Raw genomic sequence first — 20873 nt, forward strand, 5'->3', positions numbered from 1 at the left:
ATACTGCTTCTGCTAATGCTGCTGACAATATTGTATTAGTGCATCAAGACCAGTGTTAGCCTATATCACTACAAATGTATGATATTCAAAAGAGAAACTTGTTCAAGAAAGCCCCTTATCCGTGGGTTTATTCGATTCTTTAATTTCAGTAAGAATTTTGGTATTAGGGCATGGGGTTTAGGAGTGATACGCAGCCCTTTTGTCGTCTGATAAGAAGAATTACAGTAAAAGACAAGAGGCGTGTCTTGGCAGTCGACATGTTGAGACCCATATTTCATTTTGGGACAGAGAGGGCTTGTTTCCCGTTATAATGAATGACATCATCAGCAGGAAAAGTCAGAGAAGGAAGATTGGGGGGGGGGAGGGAGGGGTGATCAGCAGAGGGTGTGAGTTTGGACAGCTGCAGCTCCTCCCAGATCCAAACAGAAACACACACTATACCAAATACAGATCTCCATTCACGCACAGATCGACCTGATGACTCACAGTCGGCATCCACCTACGCGCCATTCTCACGTGTTTTGTGATTGTTGAGCGGAGCGATGTATCAGGAAAAAAAAGCAATGCCACTAGCTATTTGTTTTGTGTTCATGCTTTACTCCTAGCTCCTTTTGGCTCGGGGGAATTTGGAACATCATGGAAATGTGTCAGTTAATTATACTTGAGACTGATGATAATTAGGCCAAACTGCTTATTAGAGTTGGCGTCACGTCCTCATGAAATCCTGGTTTAATTCATTGTGTCTTTTGTCTGTTCAGTAACAGTTTTAAGAAGACGCCGCCCCTCGTCGTGACGTCCAAGATCGATGACAAGTTGGAGCAGTACACCCACGCCATTGAGGTCAGTAATGTACACAATGCTAATAAGCCTGTGAATTTCAATTGAACTATAGCAATGTAGCCACGACCAACTAAGTATGCTCAATAGCAAAAACAAAATCACATTTTAAAGCAGTGCTAAGTAACTCATGCCCCTAGAGCAGAGGCCATAAGCACCACTGCAGATGTCGTAGCATGTTACGGTTTTTTACTCATTAATTGTCTGTGAGAGTAAATATTACGCTGAGAGATAAGACAAAGGGACAGAGGGATATGGTACATCCCATTACACAATAGAGATCATTTTTTTCACTCAAACTTGGCTGTAAATACTGTTTAAGTGGTGCTAGCCCGCAGTTAGCTTGGCCTGTTAGCCCGGTGGCAGGGAAGTTGCAATTGTGGTTTTCTGGCCAGAAACACCAGGGGGATCATCCCATTTACACTTGTATTACCCCCAGAGGGACTATGAAAAGGGTTTATTAAGGTAAACAAGTTATTTAGTCCTGATTTAAATAATATAGTCCTTATGCAATACTGTATCCTATAGTTAATATGTGTTTTAGCTTCAGATGTATTAGGTTATTTTCTGGGCACAGGACTCTAGGGTCGTGTTACTCCGTTCTAATGCCTGAGGTTGATGAAGTGGCTGATTGTTGCCACTGATGAAAACTGCAGCTGGTTTTTACCCGCAGACTGTCTGTGCCGGACTAAAGGGCTGTGAGGAGGACAGTGGGGTCACTTCAGGACTATTGTCTGACTATTGTGTTTACGTGGAGGAGGATGTTTCAAAGCTTTTGTTTTCTGTCTTGGCATTTTTCCCTCAAGGGCTTTCTTCATTGTCGACTACATTGTGTTGCAGATGATAATGATTTGGCATTAACATTACACCATTCCTCTACCACTGAATAGGCTTGTTCTAGATGAGCCAGATGGGCGCAGGTTTAATCACCGCCTGCAGACGTACGGGCGCATGCTGGTTAGATTTCTGTCTGACCTGCTCTGATGTCACGGACACGTGGGGCAAGGGAAGCGCATGAGACCCTATTTAGAGCAGCAGCAGCAGCCGTCTGGGTCAGCCGCCACAGTTCCCCAAGAGCAACTGCAGAGGCTATATGGCCCCGTGCATGATGGGAAAATGCCCACTGGTCTGCGGCACACGCACACAGGCGATCGGATATGAGTCTGTAGTCTCTCCACAATCTACTGTACATTAGAGCTGGACAAATAGGCCTATTTAAACATATGACTGAAACTATCCACCTCCTTTTAAAAGTATAATAAAAAATGGGCAAAAACAATTTATACTTAAATGAGTATGGGCCATAATCTGCAGTTTCAAAGTAATGAAAACAAATCCTATTTTGAAACAGAACTAGGTTCATGTTACAGGGAAATGCCCAATCTGCAGAGTTTTGTTGCCGCGCTTCTGCTGTTGGGTTAAAGGAATAGGCCACCGTTTTTACATACTGAGATATGTTCTTACCTTAGCTTTGACGAGTTCTTTAGGACCTGTCTGGTCTTCCCCCGTGCCTTCAATCACGTAAACACAGCGCAGACGGCGTTAGCATTTAGCCTCTCCCCCTCTCCACTATAGCTCCAACACAGGTCAAGATAGAAGCTACCAAGCTCTTCCACGTTTTCCCTTTTTAAATATGGTTACGTGAAGTGTTACACTAAAAAGTATAATTAAACAATGTGGATTTTCTAAGCGGATAAAAGGGGGAACTATATTGTAAGGCGTAATAATACCAGGAGTAGTTCGAAATCCGCGCAGTAATCTTCACTTTACTGCGCAGTAATCTTCACTTTACTGTGCGGATGCCAAACTACTCCTGGTAACCATATTTAAATAGGGAAAACGTGGAAGAGCTTGGTAGCTTCTATCTTGACCTGTTTTGGAGCTATAGTGGAGAGGGGGAGAGGCTAAATGCTAACGCCGTCTGCGCTGTGTTTACGTGATAGAAGGCACGGGGGAAGACCAGACAGGTCCTAAAGAACTCGTCAAAGCTAAGGTAAGAACATATCTCAGTATGTGAAAACGGTGGCCTATTCCTTTAAAGGCGCATGGGACAAAACGCCACTGTGCCCTTTATTGTGCTGAGGGTCAGATTTCCCAGAAGTTCCTGGGGCATGACATCATCACCGTGTGCTGGTTTTATATAGGTGCATGTGTCGGACAGAGATACACAAACGCATGTTCTTTATTTTTATTCTTCCGTTCCTGTTCACGCTCCTCACCTCGGGCTGTTCCCAGGCTGATTCACTGATTCACAGTTTGACCCGGGGTTAACGGCAGACACTTTTATTTATGGAGCACTTAACTAACGGGTTTAACTCGAAGTGCCGTAAAAAGAGAAAGGTATGTTTGAGGCATGACATTTCTGTAAGAAGGAAATGAGGTGTAACGTGTCACGTGTTTCAAAATAAAGAGTCTGTCTCTCTGTTCTCTTATTGTATTTGCTGATGAATCATGTGAGTTTGACTAAATTCAGGTATCCACACTTTTAGCTAAAACTCGTTATTATTTGTGACACTTAAAATGACTGATAAAAATGTCAACAATAAGTAAATAAAAGTAATATATTTAGGACAAAATGACACCTGACACGTGGCCATTTGTCTATTTACAGAACTCCAGTGAGACTCGGCCTGTGAAGGCAGCACCGACAGATCTTCCCAGTGCACCTGAAGTGGCCACGAAGAAGACCTTGTTTGAGGCCGGAGAGGTTTTCTGTCAGAGTCCAACCAAAGCGCCAGGCTGTAAGGTGAGAACAGGCTACTTTAATGTCTATTTATCGCAAACTGTATGTTTTGTTTCTACATTTAGTGCTACTGTGTATTTTAAGTTGAAAACTGAGAGGAGTTTCTATTGTGCAATGAAATACACTGCATTATTTGTCGAGCAGAAAATAAAAAGAACCGCTAGTGTTGAGACTGAGAAATAAAGTCGTGGCCATAATAAACCTGTCTTAGTAATCTTGTGTTGTGTTTTATAACTATACTCACACAATTACAAAGAAAGACAAGATGAATTGACAAAGGCAAGAAATAATCCAATTGACTTATTTATATTCAGGACACGGAGAGTTTGAAAGTAGGCGTGGCCAACCGGATCACGCAGTGGGTGAAGGGTCCCAACGATGCTGGCCGACAGGTGCCAGGGAAAGCTACAGTAAGTCCATCTCACTGTAACTGCACTCATTATTTTCTGTTATTTATATACGAGAAGGAATTTCCTGAAGTAAAATTCATGCAAGTCTTTATAGGTGCAGCTGCTGAGTAGTTTTACAATGGTTCACGTGGAGAAAAATCAAAGACACCCTAAGAATAGAATAGGACAGAGTAGAAAGGGGCATAGATGCACACATGCCTCAAACTACAGTATGCACTCTGGCCAGTGTTTTGACACGTAAAATATGTTTATATGAAGTGGACTCACAAGTTATTAGAAAATAATGCCCATAGATTTTCATTTTGGAGGATTTGTTAAAAGAACAGTTGGTGTAAGCGCTCAGTCATACAGGAGTTTCCTGTCGTCTGGAATGAGAGGACATTTTCACTCTCGCTACAAATCTTTAGGCAGAGAGCTAGATATATGCAGATATAGCGGGACGAGGTTTATCTCATTATTGATTCCAACTATCTGCATACATTTGGATGGAATTACTTGTTAAAAATAGCCTCATTCTTTGTTGCTTTTGACTTTTTCTTCTTCGTGCAAAAGGTTTTGGGTCCTTTACAGCAAAGATTTTCTGAACTAATTCTTTTCCTGCAATCCATTTGACCCACCAACAAAGTATTCAGAAGGGACTGGAATAACACTATGACTTTGAGAACTTCTAGAAGTCTCCTATTACCTTGTTTGTTCAACTGATAATTCATGAATTTGAGGGACAATAATGATGGGGGTTAATGACAGGGACCATGGGAGGACTATGCCCTTGTTGTGTTAAGACTTGTGTTTCTTATTACCCCCATTGCACATGTTTTTGTTGTTTTGTGTTTCCTAGGACGTGAGGCCCGGTGACGTGATGCATAAGAGGAACATGTGGGAGGGCATGGGAGAGACCTCCTTCCTCCCGGGACAGAGATCCAGGGTACGTATGACTGCTATTCTAGACATTGACATGTTGACTTTGACCTGTCCTGCCCTTTTAGCCTGACCCCCATACATTATCAGCATTAGCTTAACATAACAGCCACACCATGGCTTAAACAGTATTATGTAGGAAATGAAAATAACTGCTACATGCTATGGAAATGGTTTAATACCTGTCCATAATCTGATGTCTAATGGTTCTGAAAATGAATCACTGCATCATTATCACTGTATATACATACACTCCTTAAGTAGTAGTCAATGATTGTGCTTTTTGTGGTTTTAAATGGTGGTGTAATTTCTGATTACTCGATTTATCTACAGGGTTCCACATCTGGCAAAAAATACAAGTTTATTGTCACTGGTCACGGCAAATACGAGAAAATCCCTATGGATGATGATGATGATGAGACCGCAGGCGAGTTTGCTGGTAAGAACAATAGCAAAGTAAACAATATAATATAATTGTTTTTGAGTATAGTTTGATGGGGGTAGTTCATTAGATAGGGGTTTCATACACTATGTTTTGTCAAAAATAATAATAATAAACCATCGACATTGGTAGCTTTTCTTCAAATTTATTGTGAAACATATATTCTTCCAGAGACAAATAGCAACACAGAAATGAATAGATGATTGATGAATATTTAAAAAAGCATACTTTCTCAGTCTTACCTTACTCTTTTCTGCCTTCATTCTTCCCTCTACCATTTCAAATTCTTAATAAGTACAAAGTCAACCAATTCTTAATAAGTACAAAGTCAACCAATTGTCTGAAGCTCACGGTTAACTTCAGATGTTGCATAGTAAAAATGCTCAATTTACTGCTTTAGGCGCTTTATAAAAATAAAGCATATTGCCCAATTGCTCTAAACCACATTCAAACAGTACTAACCAATGTATAGCTAAAGAAATACACTGTAAGTTTTACCAAAAGGCAAGTAGCACCATTATGAAAAACGAATGTTTAAACTGAAATGAATGATATAGTATTAAGAAGCTGCATAACAAGTAACTAAACTAATATCATGTAATTTTACACTTAGTTGACATAGTAGTTGAATTTTGATTTATTTGCTTGAGTAATTTGTACTAAGCAATTTCAATTTGGCCCTCCAAAGTTGCACTTACTTATTTTGATTCTTTCAAAATGGCTCTGAATAATGACAAGTGCCTAGATGAAAAAACAGGATTCACATTAGAAACAAGGAACAAATGAGGAGCTCTGAAATTATTGAAAACAAAACGCTTTAATCCAATGTGATGTCTGAATGACTGCAAGACACATAACTATCCACACGAACATCTACCACACAACCAATCATAACCAATCACACAATGCATTTATCAGGTAAAAATGAAGGCTGAATCCTCGCAACACTCACATAGACTAAGACAATGACCTGTACAATGACAACTACCTTTTTCTAAACCTTTACATAAATAGCATTTACTTTCCTTTACACTTAAAACATGAACATTAAGCTTAAGAAGCGGCGAACCCCCTTGCTGTTCGGTTAAAGTCTTTTGGTTCCTCGTCTTTACCTTTGCGGCCGATCAGCCCCATTTCAAACACAGTGGAAATTTTCGTCACTGGCCGGGACGCTGCCTCTCTCAGCTTTTTTGCGTCGAACCGGGGACTAAAAAGCAGCACGGGCAGCCGGTGTGCGAACGAAGGGACCTCTACAGACTCGTCCTTTATCTCTGTTTTTTCCACCTCGGTTTTGTTCATCTCAATCTGCGCCATGATGTTCTCTTTGGTGGAAAACATCTGAAAAAGCATGGCGTCCCACATCTTGGTGGCTTTGGGGCTGTCTTTAGCATTACTGTCTGTAGCCTGGCTCTCAGCTTGACTTGGTTCATCCCCTGCTTTCTCTGCAGCAGGTTTTGCCTCAGTATTTTTGTCCGAAACTGTGGACTCTTTATGGGGGCCCATTTCTGGAAATATGGGCTCCTCTTGCTCCACCACCATGTGCTTCTTTAGTCTGGACCAACCGCTCATTTTGGATTTCAGTCCTTTTGGCTTTTGCAAAGCTTTAAGGAGGGGCTCAGCTTGTAAAGCCCCATCGTCTACCTTCTTCTCTGTTGGAGCTGCCGTACTTGATTCTTCTTTCTTTTCACTTGGTTTTAAAACAGCAGTGGCCATTTTAATAGGCACAGCGGTTGTCTTGAGCTCTTCAGTTTTTGTTTCAGTTATAACTTGAGGCTTTGCTTCCTCTTTTTGTTCAACTTTAGCTGTTGTCTCAGCTGTTGCCACAGCTTTCTTCTCCATTACTTGTGTTTCTACGACAACTTTTTTCTCAGTTGGTTGTGCTCTTCCAAACAATTTTCTAACCACCTTTAGTCCATCTTGGTCATCCTTTTTAGGTTGCTTGACTTCAGGACTGATTTTAGGGATTTCTTGTTCTCTCTTTACAACATTAACAGCAGGTTTTTCCTCTTCTTTTTGAGGGTCAACTTTAGTTTCTTGAATTACAGGCGCCTTTTCCACAATTTGGCTAGACACCGTATCTTGCATTGTTGTGGTTGCAACTGTTTCAGAAGCTTGAGTGACCACAATTGTAGGTACGGACTGGATCCTGGCTGCTGTTTTCGATACATCTATTTCTTTAGTGCTTTTTTCTGCTTGTCGCACATCAATAACAGTGGTCTCATCCTTTGTGGAAACCATTTCACTTGTTGTTTTGACTTCTACCTTCTCCTCTACCTTAGTTTCTTCTTGAGTCATCGATGTTGCAATACCAAAAGCTGGAGCATAGGTTTTGATTCCTCCATACGCAGCATATTCAGCCGGTGTCAGTCCACGATAGGAGGACTTTTGAGATTTTTGAGCCACCTGTGTTGGAGTTTTAGGTCTCTGAAAACTAGCAGGGGATGCTCCAGTAGGAGATGTGCCATACGTGGGTGTCTTTGGTCTTTTGAATCCAGGAGCTGAGCTCAAGAGTCGGGATGCTTCATATGTTGGCGTCTTAGGCCTCTGATAGCTTTGAGATGGCAAAGATGGCAATGGCTCAGCTGGAAGCGTGTCAGCAACAGGAGTAGGTTTCACTCTCGAAATATCTGGCTCAGACTTTGACTTGACAAGTGTTTCTTGGGCTGGTTTTGCATCTGGTAGTTCCACTTGTTGAACTTCCCCATTGGGTATAACTTCAGACTTTGCTGAGGCGTCGCTTACAGTTGATTTCGGAGTCCTGGATCTTTCTTGCTCTACTGTGAGGGGGGACACGGCGAAGAGTAGGGGATTGGGTCTGGAGATTTCAAAAACTGGAGTCGTCGAACGGTAAGCTGGTGTCCTGGGACGTCCGACAGTTATCCTGGATGACTGGTATTCATATGTTGTTTTGACAGTTATTTCAGTGGTTGGAGTTGTACGTTTTGCCTCAGAAGTTGGTGTGACTCGCGTGATTTCTGATGGCGGCGTTGCTCTTTTGATATCGCTAGCAGGAGTATGAACTTGTATTTCTTGGGAAGGTGTTGTGCCTCCTGACATAGTCGGGGTCCGCCTTTGCTGGTCTGCACCCATGGAGTTAGCTGTTGGGGTACCGGTTGGTCTTATCTCAGATGGAGTTGAATCTCTTTTGATTTCAGTTTTGGATTGCGCCATTGTGCCCCCGATAGAGGTGAGACCGGCCATATCGAAAACAGGCGGGGTCCTTGATGTCTCATAATAGGACGTACTGGCAGTGTAATTCCTTATTTTAGGGACATCAAACATGGGCTTAGGAGATCTTGACTGTTCGTTTGCTTTAAAAGTCGGACGAGGGCTTTTCGACTTGACGACAGAGGTTAGCACAGTTAGCGGTCGCGTCTCTGCTGAGGCTGTTGAGTAGAAGCTAGGACTCGGTGCCCTTGGTATGGCAGGAAGCGTGATGAAGGCTGGTTTTCGCACTTCGACAGCTGACGGTTCAAGCGTGGAGGAAGTGGGTAAAGTTATTTTGGGTGTTGGAGGCTGCAGGATGGGCTGTGCAGCAGGCGGGACAGTGGGGTTTAATGAAGTAGTGGACACAGGTTGAGTGTAAAAAGGTGGTGCCACAGTTTGGGGAGACAACCTTGCTCCTCTTCCAAAGGCTGCACGTTGGGGATATGGGGACGCTACATGTTGGTATGGCTTGACTGGCTTTACCGAAAATCTCGGTGCCTGATGGCTGTAGAAACTATGTGGGGTCTCAGGAGTCCTAGGTGGGGTGGAGGAGTGGTCGCTATGTTCCAAATCAGGGCTGGCTTCATTTACAGGGGATAGACTGGAACGGAAAGGTGCTGCAGACTGTGAGGCTTGAGCTGCGGCTTTCTTCTTGGCGCTGCGTTTGAGAAGCTTTTGGAGGCGCACATTGTCTTTGCCAGGCTTGGGCAGCAGAGGGGGAGGCGGGTACTGGTGGGAAAACAGGCCCGACTGGGCCAGGGCGGTGTAAGCGAGAGCCATGAGCGCGTCTGCACCCTGTAAGAACACGAACAAGAAATAAGTGTTACATAAGGGTGCCATTAAAATACTGGACATGAAAGTTGTTCAAAAGATATTTATTCATTGAGGGCAACCACCATTTTTCACAATGGTTATTTTCAACAGTTTTGTTTTTGTTTGTTCATTTTGAGAAGGTAATTATTGGATTTCTTTTTATTTTCAACAAAACCTTGTGAACTTGACGAGATGGGATGACAACCAGCCCGATCCACATGCAGGCAACAAATGAAGCATGCACTCAATAAATGCCATTTGTGTGAAAGTGACCCACAGTTTTAGAGTAAAAGTTAAGGATTCTTCACCTGCACCAGTTCATTGGATAATAGTCACCATGATAGTCCCAGACAACTATTCAAACAATAAAAAGGTCAGCCCATAAACAACACTATTTGTAGCTAGGGTGTCACTGAGCATATGCCCAACAGAATTGCTCACGCGCAGGCCGCATAACAAATTGTGCAAAAGTATGAAGATTAAATGGATTTTTCCGTTTCTTTCAGATCTATAGAACAATTACAGCGCTGGACTTGGATGTACACAGCCCTTGGACTAACAGATCTCACTGACACCTATCAAAATAGTCCCAAATATTTCATTCAACAACTCAGTCTTCAGTTGTTTTTGTGTTTGTGCTGTTGTTTATGCTAAGCTCATACTTTCAGTGCAAGTTTGATTCTTTTATGTTATTGTATAATTTCACCATGTACTGTATATATCTGATTGTGAGCTTTATTGATACTGTCTGGTCCCAGTTTGCAGAAAGCTGTTTCTTTTTTTATTTTATTTTATTAATCGAGTCTACATTTGCTATCGAGTAGGCAATGCAAGATTAGACTTTATGTTTCTCTATTGCATACTATCCTACTATGTTACATACTCTGCACTTACATTTTACTTCAAACAATCTGACATGTTGGGATTCATTGTTTCAATAACACAAAGTTGTTACCATTGATATTCTTAAAATTTTCCAAGTATTATGTTTTTATACTTTACCAAGGAGTGATACCAAGTGGGATGATGTTACAATAATAGATTTTTATGATACTATGTGTTGAAATCAATATGTTTGCATTTTTGTTGTACATGCTGGTGCCTTCAGCTTTGAACTGCTCTGAACTACTGCAAACATGCCTTAAAGGTTGTAGTTTCTTACATTCAACCTTGTAACATGTTTATAATCCCCTTTTCGTAAATAAATGAAAACATTTTTACGATCACCTTTGCGTCTCTGTTAATGAGCGGATCATTATGACCAGCTAGGCTTGTACTATTGCCTGTTGTAGTATTGTAGTAGTGTCTCTGATTTCATGGCTTATCAATACACTTAAATAGACTTCAGATTTAGTTTGATACGTTAGTATATTACCACTGGCAGGATATTCCCTGTTTAATTACACTGTATGCTTTCCAATATTGCCTTATTAGTTCTTTATCATGTATCACAAACATTCAAAATTTAGGACCGGGACATTGGATACTTATATATCGATGATGCCTGTGAACCTTTAATTTGATATTTGCGTCCTAGGCTGCAAAACTGATTTGAACTCTTGCCTGATGATGTTACCACCTCACAGCTGATCCTTGGAGCTTTTACTAGAACTAATTATAGTTGGAAGGCAGAGACGAGGTCAGCCAATCAGCTGCCCTTATTTAAGACAGCTGACTTTTAACAGGCTGCATCACCTTACTTCAAACAATAAATCAAGAAGCTGCAAAATGGGTCAGGTGCAAAGATACAATGAGTAGCCAAAATATTTACTCAAGTAGGCGGAGCGGCACTTTCAAAAGATCTTACTCGAGCAGATGTAAAAAGCTGGAATCAACATTTTTTACTCAAATTAAAGTTAAAAAACTAGTTCTTTGAGTACATTTTTGTTTTAGTAGTGACTTTTTGAAGGACAACCCAGTGAAGAGCAGGGAGAGAGACATTCAGCAAATTGTCAGAGCCGGGACTCAAACCCACGATGCTGAGAACAGAACAGTGCAGCAGCATTTACCACTCAACTATTGGCTGCACATGCGAAACACTTTCTGAACCTGTTATTCTCACTAGTCACAGCTAAGCAAAAACTCTGTGGCATTACTTTTCAATACTTCGTTCACAACATATACAGTAGCTTATGAAGTATATGAACTGCATTAGGATGAATTTGTTAAGAATGTAGATTAAACAGCTACTCCACAATAGATGCCCAGTGTCCTTGAACCCAACAATGATAAAATAAATGTACAAATGTTGCAGCGCTTGCCACATTTTGTTCAATGCATCAAAAGTAACTTGAACAGTCTCTTAAGAAAAGTAAAACTTCAGTAATCATGTATGAATATGCCTATGTTTATTTCCAGGGCTCACTCACTGACTCAATAGTAAATGATTTCCACTTCCACTGAGTGTTCTCACAAGCTGGAATTTACTTTTTATTTTACTTTTTTCTCTGATCATGATGACTTTCATGGCTACAAGTACATTTAGAATAGATATACTTCTACTGACCCTGAATTAGTAACTATCAGTATTTGTTTAGCTGGCTAGTGTAAATGTCAAGCTGTGTTTACTTCTATTTAAATAGCCTAGCACTTTCTAAACTGACCCCACTGAAATGAATTTAGAACAATCTATTTTTATTGGTCTTGAATATAAACCTAGACTAAATCAAGCCTGCACTAGGACTTAGACCAAGGCTTGAACTGAAAAAATACTCCAAAACGGCACTAGCTCCTGTGGTACTAGCACTGGTACCACAGTTTTGAGTAACACAGTTGGCATTTTGCAGAACTGTTGCTATATTATAAATGTTTCCTGGTCATTTATATTCTTTATAAAGGGCTAGGGTTCAGATTATTACTGCTACCATGAAATCAATGAGCTGTGTCCTGTTATTACTTTAAGCTACCTTGCTATGTCCATCCTATTACCGTGCTGCCACTGAACTTAAAATCAATTATACCAAATGCCCGTTCTCATGTCTCTATTGCACACACACGTATATATGCAGTATATATATCTGCTGAAGGGTGAAAGTGAATGCAAAGCAGCTGACCCCATGACATCACAACGGCCCGACACTGGATAGGCCCCAGAAAAAACATTATCACTAAGGATCAACATATAAATAACATGGACGCGTACAGACTTAGGAGCTTTTGAGGCCAGACCTAAGTATTATTACTGAAGAGGCACACGAAGAACAAAGGCACTGCTTTGGTGGGTCAGGGGTCAAAATTGATCTTTTTTAGAGTCATAATATTGTTATATTTGTAGCTGCCATGTCTCATCAACTGCACCTTGGTACATACAGTGACTCCACGTTTATTTATCCAGGCTCAGGACAGGCGAGTGCATTAGCTTGTTGTTGCCATGGAATTTATGTCATTACTTATTTCTACATAAGTATTTGCCATTGTAAGAAGTACTGTATATTGTACTGTATATAATAAAAATTGCTAGCCACAACAAATCCAATAGGGCTCGGGATTGTTAAAAATCAAAACCACAAAGATGTATACAATTTCTGCCGCATTCCATGATAATAACCCATTGCTTTTACCAATGGAGATCTTAAAGTGGTTAAAATTGTTCATAAAAATGCATTTGGGCACTTCAGTGTGATGACCTGATCCACAACTCTTCGCTCTTGTTTCGGCTTAGGCTGATCTATAGATGTTCTTGCCTTCCGCCAGGAGAATGGCAGATATCCATGGTAACGCTCAATTTACAACATTCAATTAGGAACTCAATGAGCCCTGTGCTGAACCTGCAAAGCGCCGGGTCGCAGACATAATGCAGCCTCCTTTAGCCAACAGTTTAATCTTATCAGTTGACTAAGTGTGTCACCCCACTGAAATGTAGGGCAGATCTGGTGGTGTTTTAAATGTCCTCCTGCTCTGGACCTGCTGCTAGCCTGACACACGAGAACGCGCTCCTCCATTTAAGGCTGTGGTAGGCTCGGTATTTAGAGCGTCTTTAGGATGCAGGTTCAAAAGAGGAAAGGGTAATAATAGATGGTGTCATAAAGCTGGACAAACCTCTCCCTGTACAATGGGCAAGTCAATGCATCCAGCCCCAAAAATCTGTTTAGCTCTAATGGAGGCATCAGGTGACAAATAGTGATAGGCAGGAGACGAGCTTACCAGGTAGAAACTTATGTTACGGATGTTCACGGCAGCCCGGGCAGGTACCCCTTGGGAGAGAACGTATAGATTGCAGTTAAATTTCTAATAATGTCACAATAATATAAACATATACAAACAGTCCAAGGAGAGCCAATGACAGTTAGCAAGCTCATATGTTTTACGAGTTAGCAAAAGTGCTTATTGAAACAAGGAATACAAGGCCGAGTTTTTTATTACATGTTGACCCAAGCCACGAGTTAACATTTAGTGCTCCATACAACCAGAGCTGCCCCCCCAACACATCTGTGCTATGGCTGCCCAAGTGGTGCTCTCCTTCCCAAGTCACAGCCGCCAATCCCTCCCCGACCCGCTAATCAATACAACATTTAAACAACAAAAAAAGGAGTAATTATTTGGTAGATTTACCTGTGCGTTTGCTGCGTAGGGGGGTGGCCGGCCGGCTGCTGCCTGCTTGTTCCAGCCCGAAGTCTTAGTACGGCAGGTTCATGTTGAGCGCAACTAGACCCCCCTTCACACAAATGGAAGGAACAGACGCCATGGCAGTCCAAAAATAACCCCTGAGAGTCCTGGGGTAGCAGAGAGAGGCGACGCACAGAAGGGACAGGCCACAGAAACTTGGGTTACAGTGGCTCAACGGACTAAAACCAACCAGGGCACTGTAAGGAAGGGCTAGCAGAGAGCTTGAGGAGGCGGTCGACAATGAGGGGTGTTGACCAGACAATATTAGTTGACTTGGCTTTGTCAACCGTCATCTGGGTCCAACACATTATAAGACCAAAATAAAGTATATTTAATTAGAAATATCTGCTTAGATTTATCACTTGGTTTAGTGTGACTGTGACTTTCTGGCTGAAGTGGATGTGTGAGGTGAACTGGTGACTCTAAATTGCCCCTAGTGAATGGATAAGAGAGTTTGTGCATGTCTCTGTTTATGCACACATGGGATTAAATAAGGTCAAATGAAATGCAGGCAAAACAAGCAGCATATTCACGTGACATTTTATATATATTTTTTCTCACCACATAGCAACAATGTGCGTGTGTGAGTATGCATGTATATATGTGTGTATAATATGTCTGCTCACAAAAACTTAGGGCACACTCAAAAAACACATCCTAGATGTCAATCAATTCGATTTTTCGGATGCAAATCTTTATTCATAGTGTAGGGCAATGTGTTGAGAACAAAATAACATAAGAATGGTAAATGGAAATCAAATTCTCAGCCCCTGGAGGTCTGGATCCAAAATTATAGTCAAAATCAAAGTGACAACTCAGGTCACATGGTTGATCCAAATTCTGTAGAAATTCCTCCAAACGAGTCTGTATCATCCTCAGTAGTGTGTGTGGCCTCCACGTGCCTGAATGCACTCCCTACAACGCCTGGGCATGCTCCTGATGAGACCACGGATGTCCTCCTGAGGGATCTCCTCCCAGACCTGGATTAGAGCATCAGTCAGCTCCTGGACAGTTTGTGGTGCGACATGGCGTTGATGGATGGACCGAGACATGATGTCCCAGATGTGCTCTTTTGGATTTAAGTCTGGGGAACGGGCAGCTTGTGGACGTTGGGCCCTGGAGTCGGTTTCTGACCGTTTGAGTACCAACATGCACATTTGTGGCCCTCTGGAGGTCATTTTGTAGGGCTCGGGCAGTGCTTCTCCTGTTTCTCCGTGCACAAATGAGCAGATAGCGGTCCTGCTGCTGGGTTGTTGACCTCGGTCAACCCCCGAAGTCTCCTGGTGTACTGGCCTGTCTCCTGGTATCTCCTCCATGCTCTCGACACTGCGCTAGGAGACACAGCAAACTTTCTTGCCACAGCACGAATGGACATGCCATTTTGGATGAGCATCACTCCCTGAGCAACTTCTGTGGGTTGTAGATGCCTCCTCATGATACCTCTAGTGGTGAGAACACTGGACAAATGCAAAAGTGTTCCAAAAATACAGTACAAAGGGTGAAGACAGGGAAATGGTCTGTGGTCACCACCTGCAAAACCATTCCTCTTTTGGAGTGATCTTGCTAATTGCCTCTCATTTCCACCTGTTGTCTGTTTAATTTCCACAACGCCAAGTGAAATTGATTCACAATAAGCGTGGCTCCCAACTGGACAGTTTGATATCCCAGAAATTTGACTGACTTGGAGTTACATTGTGTTTTTTGAGTGTGCCCTAAGTTTTTGTGAGCAGTGTATATATATATATATATATATATATATATATATATATATATATATATATATATATATATATATAGATATAGATAGATAGATAGATAGATAGATAGATAGATAGATAGATAGATAGATAGATAGATAGATAGATAGATAGATAGATAGATAGATAGATAGATAGATAGATAGATAGAGTGGGGCAAAAAAGTATTTGGTCTGTTCCCCACAGACTTCCTATTGGATTTTGGCCAAATACTTTTTTGCCCCACTGTATATATATATATATATATATATATATATATATATATATAGATAGATAGATAGATAGATAGATAGATAGATAGATAGATAGATAGATAGATTAGTTTAATTTTTGTGCCATTCATGTTTGTGCCATTATCTTTGTTTTGCTTTAACTCCTAAGTATATGTCGTCTCTAATTGCTTTGTAAATGTTTCAGTACAAAGATTGTTAACCTGGACTGGGTGTGGGGCACTGCCTGTGGTGGCTTTTCTTTTTCTTTTTCCTCTTCTTCTTTTTTGTTGTTGTTTATGTTGTTTCTCTGTGTTGATTTTCCTTTATCTGTTCCTTTTCCTATTTAAAAACAAAAAAAGGATGCACATTGGTTATCTATCTATCTATCTATCTATCGAGACATCGAGACATCGAGACATCGAGACATCAAGACATCGAGACATCGAGACATCGAGACATTGAGATATCGAGACATCGACTCACTGATCCATACCGTATATACAGTGCAGACATGTCATTCGGACTAGAGAAGTGTGGTCGGATGGTGACTAAGAGAGGGAAGGTAGTCCACACAGAAGGGGTCTCACTCCCAGAAGGAACAATAGCAGACATTGAGGACAGTTACAAGTACCTTGGAATCCCACAAGCAAATGGCAACCTCGAAGAGGTGACAAGGAAAGCGGCTACGGCCAAATACCTCCAACGAATAAGGCAGGTCCTAAGAAGCCAGCTCAATGGCAAGAACAAGTCCCGGGCAATAAACAGCTACGCCCTGCCAGTAATCAGATACCCTGCAGGAATAATAAGCTGGCCAAAGGATGAGATACAGACCACAGATGTTAAGACGCGAAAGGTCCTAACCATGCACGGAGGGTTCCACCCCAAGTCCAGCACTCTGAGACTGTATGCTAGCCGTAAGGAAGGAGGCCGAGGACTAGTGAGCGTGAGAGCCACTATCCAGGATGAAACATCCAAGATCCATAAGTACATCAAGGATAAGGCTCCAAGAGATGACGTGCTCAGTGAATGTCACAGACAATGGGGAACAGAAGATGAGGTGCTGGAGGTCCCGTCATGGGAGGACAAGCCCCTACATGGCATGTACCACCGAAACATAACTGAAGTGGCGGATATTCAGAAATCCTACCAATGGTTAGACAGAGCCGGACTAAAGGACAGCACAGAGGCACTCATCATGGCTGCACAGGAGCAGGCCTTGAGCACCAGAGCAATAGAGGCCCAGATCTACCACACCAGACAAGACCCCAGGTGTAGACTGTGCAAAGAGGCCAATGAGACAATCCAGCACATAACTGCAGGGTGTAAGATGCTGGCAGGGAAAGCTTACATGGAGTGCCATAACCAAGTGGCTGGTATAGTGTAAAGGAACATCTGTGCAGAGTTTTTGCTGGAAACCCCAAGGTCAAAGTGGGAAACACCTCCAAAGGTGGTCGAGAATGACCGAGCCAAGATCCTGTGGGACTTCCAGATACAGACGGACAGAATGGTAATGGCGAACCAACCGGACATTGTGGTGGTGGACAAAGAGCAGAGGAAAGCCGTTGTGGTCGACATAGCAATACCAAGCGACTTCAACATCAGGAAAAAGGAACACGAGAAACTAGAGAAATACCAGGGGCTCAGAGAAGAGAAAGAGAAAACCTGGAGGGTGAAGGCATCAGTGGTGCCCGTGGTCGTTGGGGCACTCGGGGCAGTGACCCCCAAACTGGAGGAGTGGCTCCAGCAGATCCCAGGAAATACATCAGACATCTCGGTCCAGAAAAGTGCAGTTCTAGGAACAGCAAAGATACTGCGCAGAACTCTCAAGCTCCCAGGCCTCTGGTAGAGGACCCGAGCTTGGAGGATAACTACAACTCTATGGGAGAGAAACAGTTTTTAAAAGAAATTTCCAAAAAGTAAAAAGGCCAACTGGTCAACATCACGCTCATGTTTTTGAACATTGTCACAATGTTTGGACACCTTTATGAGGAAAAAATTAGACCATAGTTACAGTGAGAGGAAAAAGTGAGTACACTGTTTGGAATATTTTACATTTCTGCCTAAATAAACAAAATAATTTCACCCGCCCCCACCTGTATAAATATTATAGGCCTTTAGAAAGCTGTGATGTCACCTGAAACCCAGCACTTGGCAACAACTCCCCAAATTACATCTGAGACTGGCCCTTCTTTGCGTGACTACATTTATTGCATATAATTTATAGACATATTCATTGATGAATGCACTCAAAATATATTTTCAGTATATTCCAGTATATTGCATGTATGATGATTACCAGAGTTAGTCAGGAACAAAGTAAATGTACTCAAGTATATTTACTTAAAGGTGCATTGTGGAACTTTTTTATGCCGAAGAAGATGTTTATTTATATAGCACCGACATATAGCACAGGCATAGTCACAACGCGCTTTACATGAGTCAATTATACATTCACCTCATAGTTCAGTTTCCCCTGGAGTAGACTGACAGAAACGGTGTCACGACTGCACACATCTGCACACATCTGTGCCAACAGTCCCTCTGACCACCCCCCTGCATTCATGCACACACATCATTCATCTTGCACATGTTTTTAGTGGTAGGGGAAACCGGAGTGCCCGAAGGAAACCTACGCAGACACGCGGAGGACATGCAAACTCCACACAGAAAAGCCCTGTCAAGGTGGGAATGGAGCCTGGACCTTCTAGCTGTGAGGCACGTGCGCTAACCGATGTGCTACTGTGCCGCGGTGGCTTCTATGACACTCCAGGATATATTGTATTTAAGGTTTCTGGTAGATAGGTAGAAGCTCCTTGGCCACTACTTAATAATTTACATAATGCACCTTTAACTTACTACTTTTACTCTAGTAGAATAATATTTTCAACTCCCCAACATTTTTAATGTTTTCCAAAGTAAAACTATAAAGTTGGCAATGTGTTACATATGTATAACCTTTAAAACAAACTGTAGAAAAAAATCATCACATGTGACTATGTGCACATTTTTAACTATAGGGGACCCGACTTGTCTCTGGCAACAAGGGGGCTTCTCGAAAAACGGTAGGGAAATACAGCTTTAGGGTGAAGGTGGAGTAATGGGTGTAAAGAGATTATGAGGTAGCTCTGGTCTGAAACTGATCCAAGAGCAGAATAAGATAAGATAAGATAAACCTTTATTCATCTCACAAAGGAGAAATTCACTTGTTACAGTCGGCGTTACTTCACAGTCTTATTGTACAGTCTGACAGCAGTGGGGATGAAGGCTTTGCGGTAGCGCTCCGTCCTGCACTGAGGGTGTCTCAGTCTGCCACTGAGAGAGCTGCACAGCTCTTCTACAGTCCCGTGCAGTGGGTGGGAGGTGTTGTCCATGATGGAGGTGAGCTTGGCTAACACCCTCCTGTCCCTCACCTCCTCCACAGAGTCCAGGGGGCAGCCCAGGACGGAGCTGGCCCTCCTGACCAGCTTGTTCAGTCTGTTCTTGTCCCGCTCTGTGCTGCCCGGGGCCCAGCACATTGCAGCATAGTGGAGAGCAGAGGCCACCACAGAGTCATAAAAAGTCCTGAGCAGAGGCCTGCTCACTCCGAACGACCTCAGTCTCCTCAGAAGGTGGAGGCGACTTTGGCCCTTCTTGTACAGGGCGTTGGTGTTGTGGGACCAGTCCAGTTTATTGTTGAGGTGAACACCCAGGTACTTGAAACTGTCCACCTCCTCAATGTCCTCCCCCTGGATGTTCAGCGGTGTGTACGGCAGTGGCTTCCTCGTGAAGTCGATCACCATCTCCTTCGTCTTACTGATGTTCAAGCACAGGTGGTTGCGCTCACACCAGTCCACAAAGTCTATGATGACTGACCGGTACTCCAGGTCGTTCCCCTTAGACACACAGCCCACGATGGCGGAGTCGTCGGAGAACTTCTGGAGATGACAACTGTCCGTGTTGTATGTGAAGTCCGATGTATAGATGGTGAAGAGAAACGGTGAGAGGACGGTGCCCTGAGGGGCCCCGGTGCTGCAGACGACCACCTCAGACTCACAGCTGCGCAGCCGCACATACTGTGGTCGGTCCGTGAGGTAGTCGATGGTCCATGCGGTGAGATGTTCATCCACTCCCGCGTCCTCCAGCTTCCCCCGCAGCAGCGCCGGCCTGATGGTGTTGAAGGCACTGGAGAAGTCAAAGAACATGACCCTCACAGCGTTCCCGGCGTGCTCCAGGTGCGTGAGCGCCCGCTCCGACAGGTAGATGACAGCATCCTCCACTCCGATGTTGGGTCTGTAAGCAAACTGCAGCGGGTCAAGGGTGGGGCTTACCACAGAGCGGAGGTGGGTGAGGATGAGCCGCTCCATCGTCTTCATCAGGTGGGAGGTCAGGGCGACTGGTCTGTAGTGGGCCGGTTCCCTAGCGTGCGCTGTTTTAGGAACTGGAATCAGACAGGAGGTCTTCCACAGGACGGGGACCTTCTCCAGGCTGAGGCTCAGGTTGTAGATGTGGCAGAGGACCCCGGAGAGCTGGTCTGCGCAGGTCCTCAGCAGCCTGGGACTGATGCCATCTGGTCCTGCAGCTTTCCCCCGCTTCAGTCGCCTCAGCTCCCTCCTCACCTGGTCCGGTGTGATGGAGAGGGGGGAGTGAGGGGGGGACCGGTGTGGGGGTGGACTGCCGGGGGTGGGGCAGGTGCTAGAGGAAGTCCGTATGATGGGGGCTGGAGACGTGGGTGCAGGGGGGCTGGAGGCAGGTGAAGGTGGTCGGGGGAGGGGGGCAGTGTCCACTGTGCTGGAGACGCGTGAAGAGGAGGGAGTGGGGGGAGAATCAAACCGGTTGAAATGTTGGTTGAATTCATCCGCCCCGCGCTGGTCTCCATCAGCTGTCCCTCTGGCACTCTGTCCAAAACCGGAGATGTTCTTCAGTCCCCTCCACACGTCCCGTGCGTTGCCC

At 43.4% G+C, this 20873-nt stretch overlaps 2 protein-coding genes across 2 annotated transcripts in view; one reads left to right on the plus strand and one right to left on the minus strand.

The window, feature by feature from the left end:
• lsp1a (lymphocyte specific protein 1 a) overlaps positions 1-10596 on the plus strand; it is a 34355-nt gene extending 23759 nt beyond the window's left edge. Inside the window, exons 8-13 of the mRNA XM_079567685.1 lie at positions 759-840; positions 3449-3583; positions 3895-3990; positions 4829-4915; positions 5242-5347; positions 9877-10596. Coding sequence (XP_079423811.1) covers positions 759-840; positions 3449-3583; positions 3895-3990; positions 4829-4915; positions 5242-5347; positions 9877-9884 — 514 coding nt within the window. The 3' untranslated portion in view covers positions 9885-10596. The remainder of the gene's footprint in view (positions 1-758; positions 841-3448; positions 3584-3894; positions 3991-4828; positions 4916-5241; positions 5348-9876) is intronic.
• prr33 (proline rich 33) lies at positions 5377-14075 on the minus strand. The gene is made up of 3 exons (XM_079567679.1): positions 13922-14075; positions 13514-13563; positions 5377-9352 (listed from the first exon to the last, which is right to left on the minus strand). The coding sequence occupies exon 3, from the start codon at positions 9335-9337 to the stop codon at positions 6404-6406; it is 2934 nt and encodes a 977-aa protein (XP_079423805.1). The 5' UTR covers positions 9338-9352; positions 13514-13563; positions 13922-14075; the 3' UTR covers positions 5377-6403.
• Positions 14076-20873: the final 6798 nt, after the last annotated feature.

Source organism: Gobius niger (assembly GCF_951799975.1).
Source record: "Gobius niger genome assembly, chromosome: 12".
In the NCBI taxonomy this organism is placed as follows: domain Eukaryota; kingdom Metazoa; phylum Chordata; class Actinopteri; order Gobiiformes; family Gobiidae; genus Gobius; species Gobius niger.

Coding starts and splice junctions, on each gene's coding strand:
- prr33 (XM_079567679.1), bottom strand. CDS start 9,337: ATGGCTCTCGCTTACACCGCCCTGGCCCAGTCGGGCCTGTTTTCCCAC.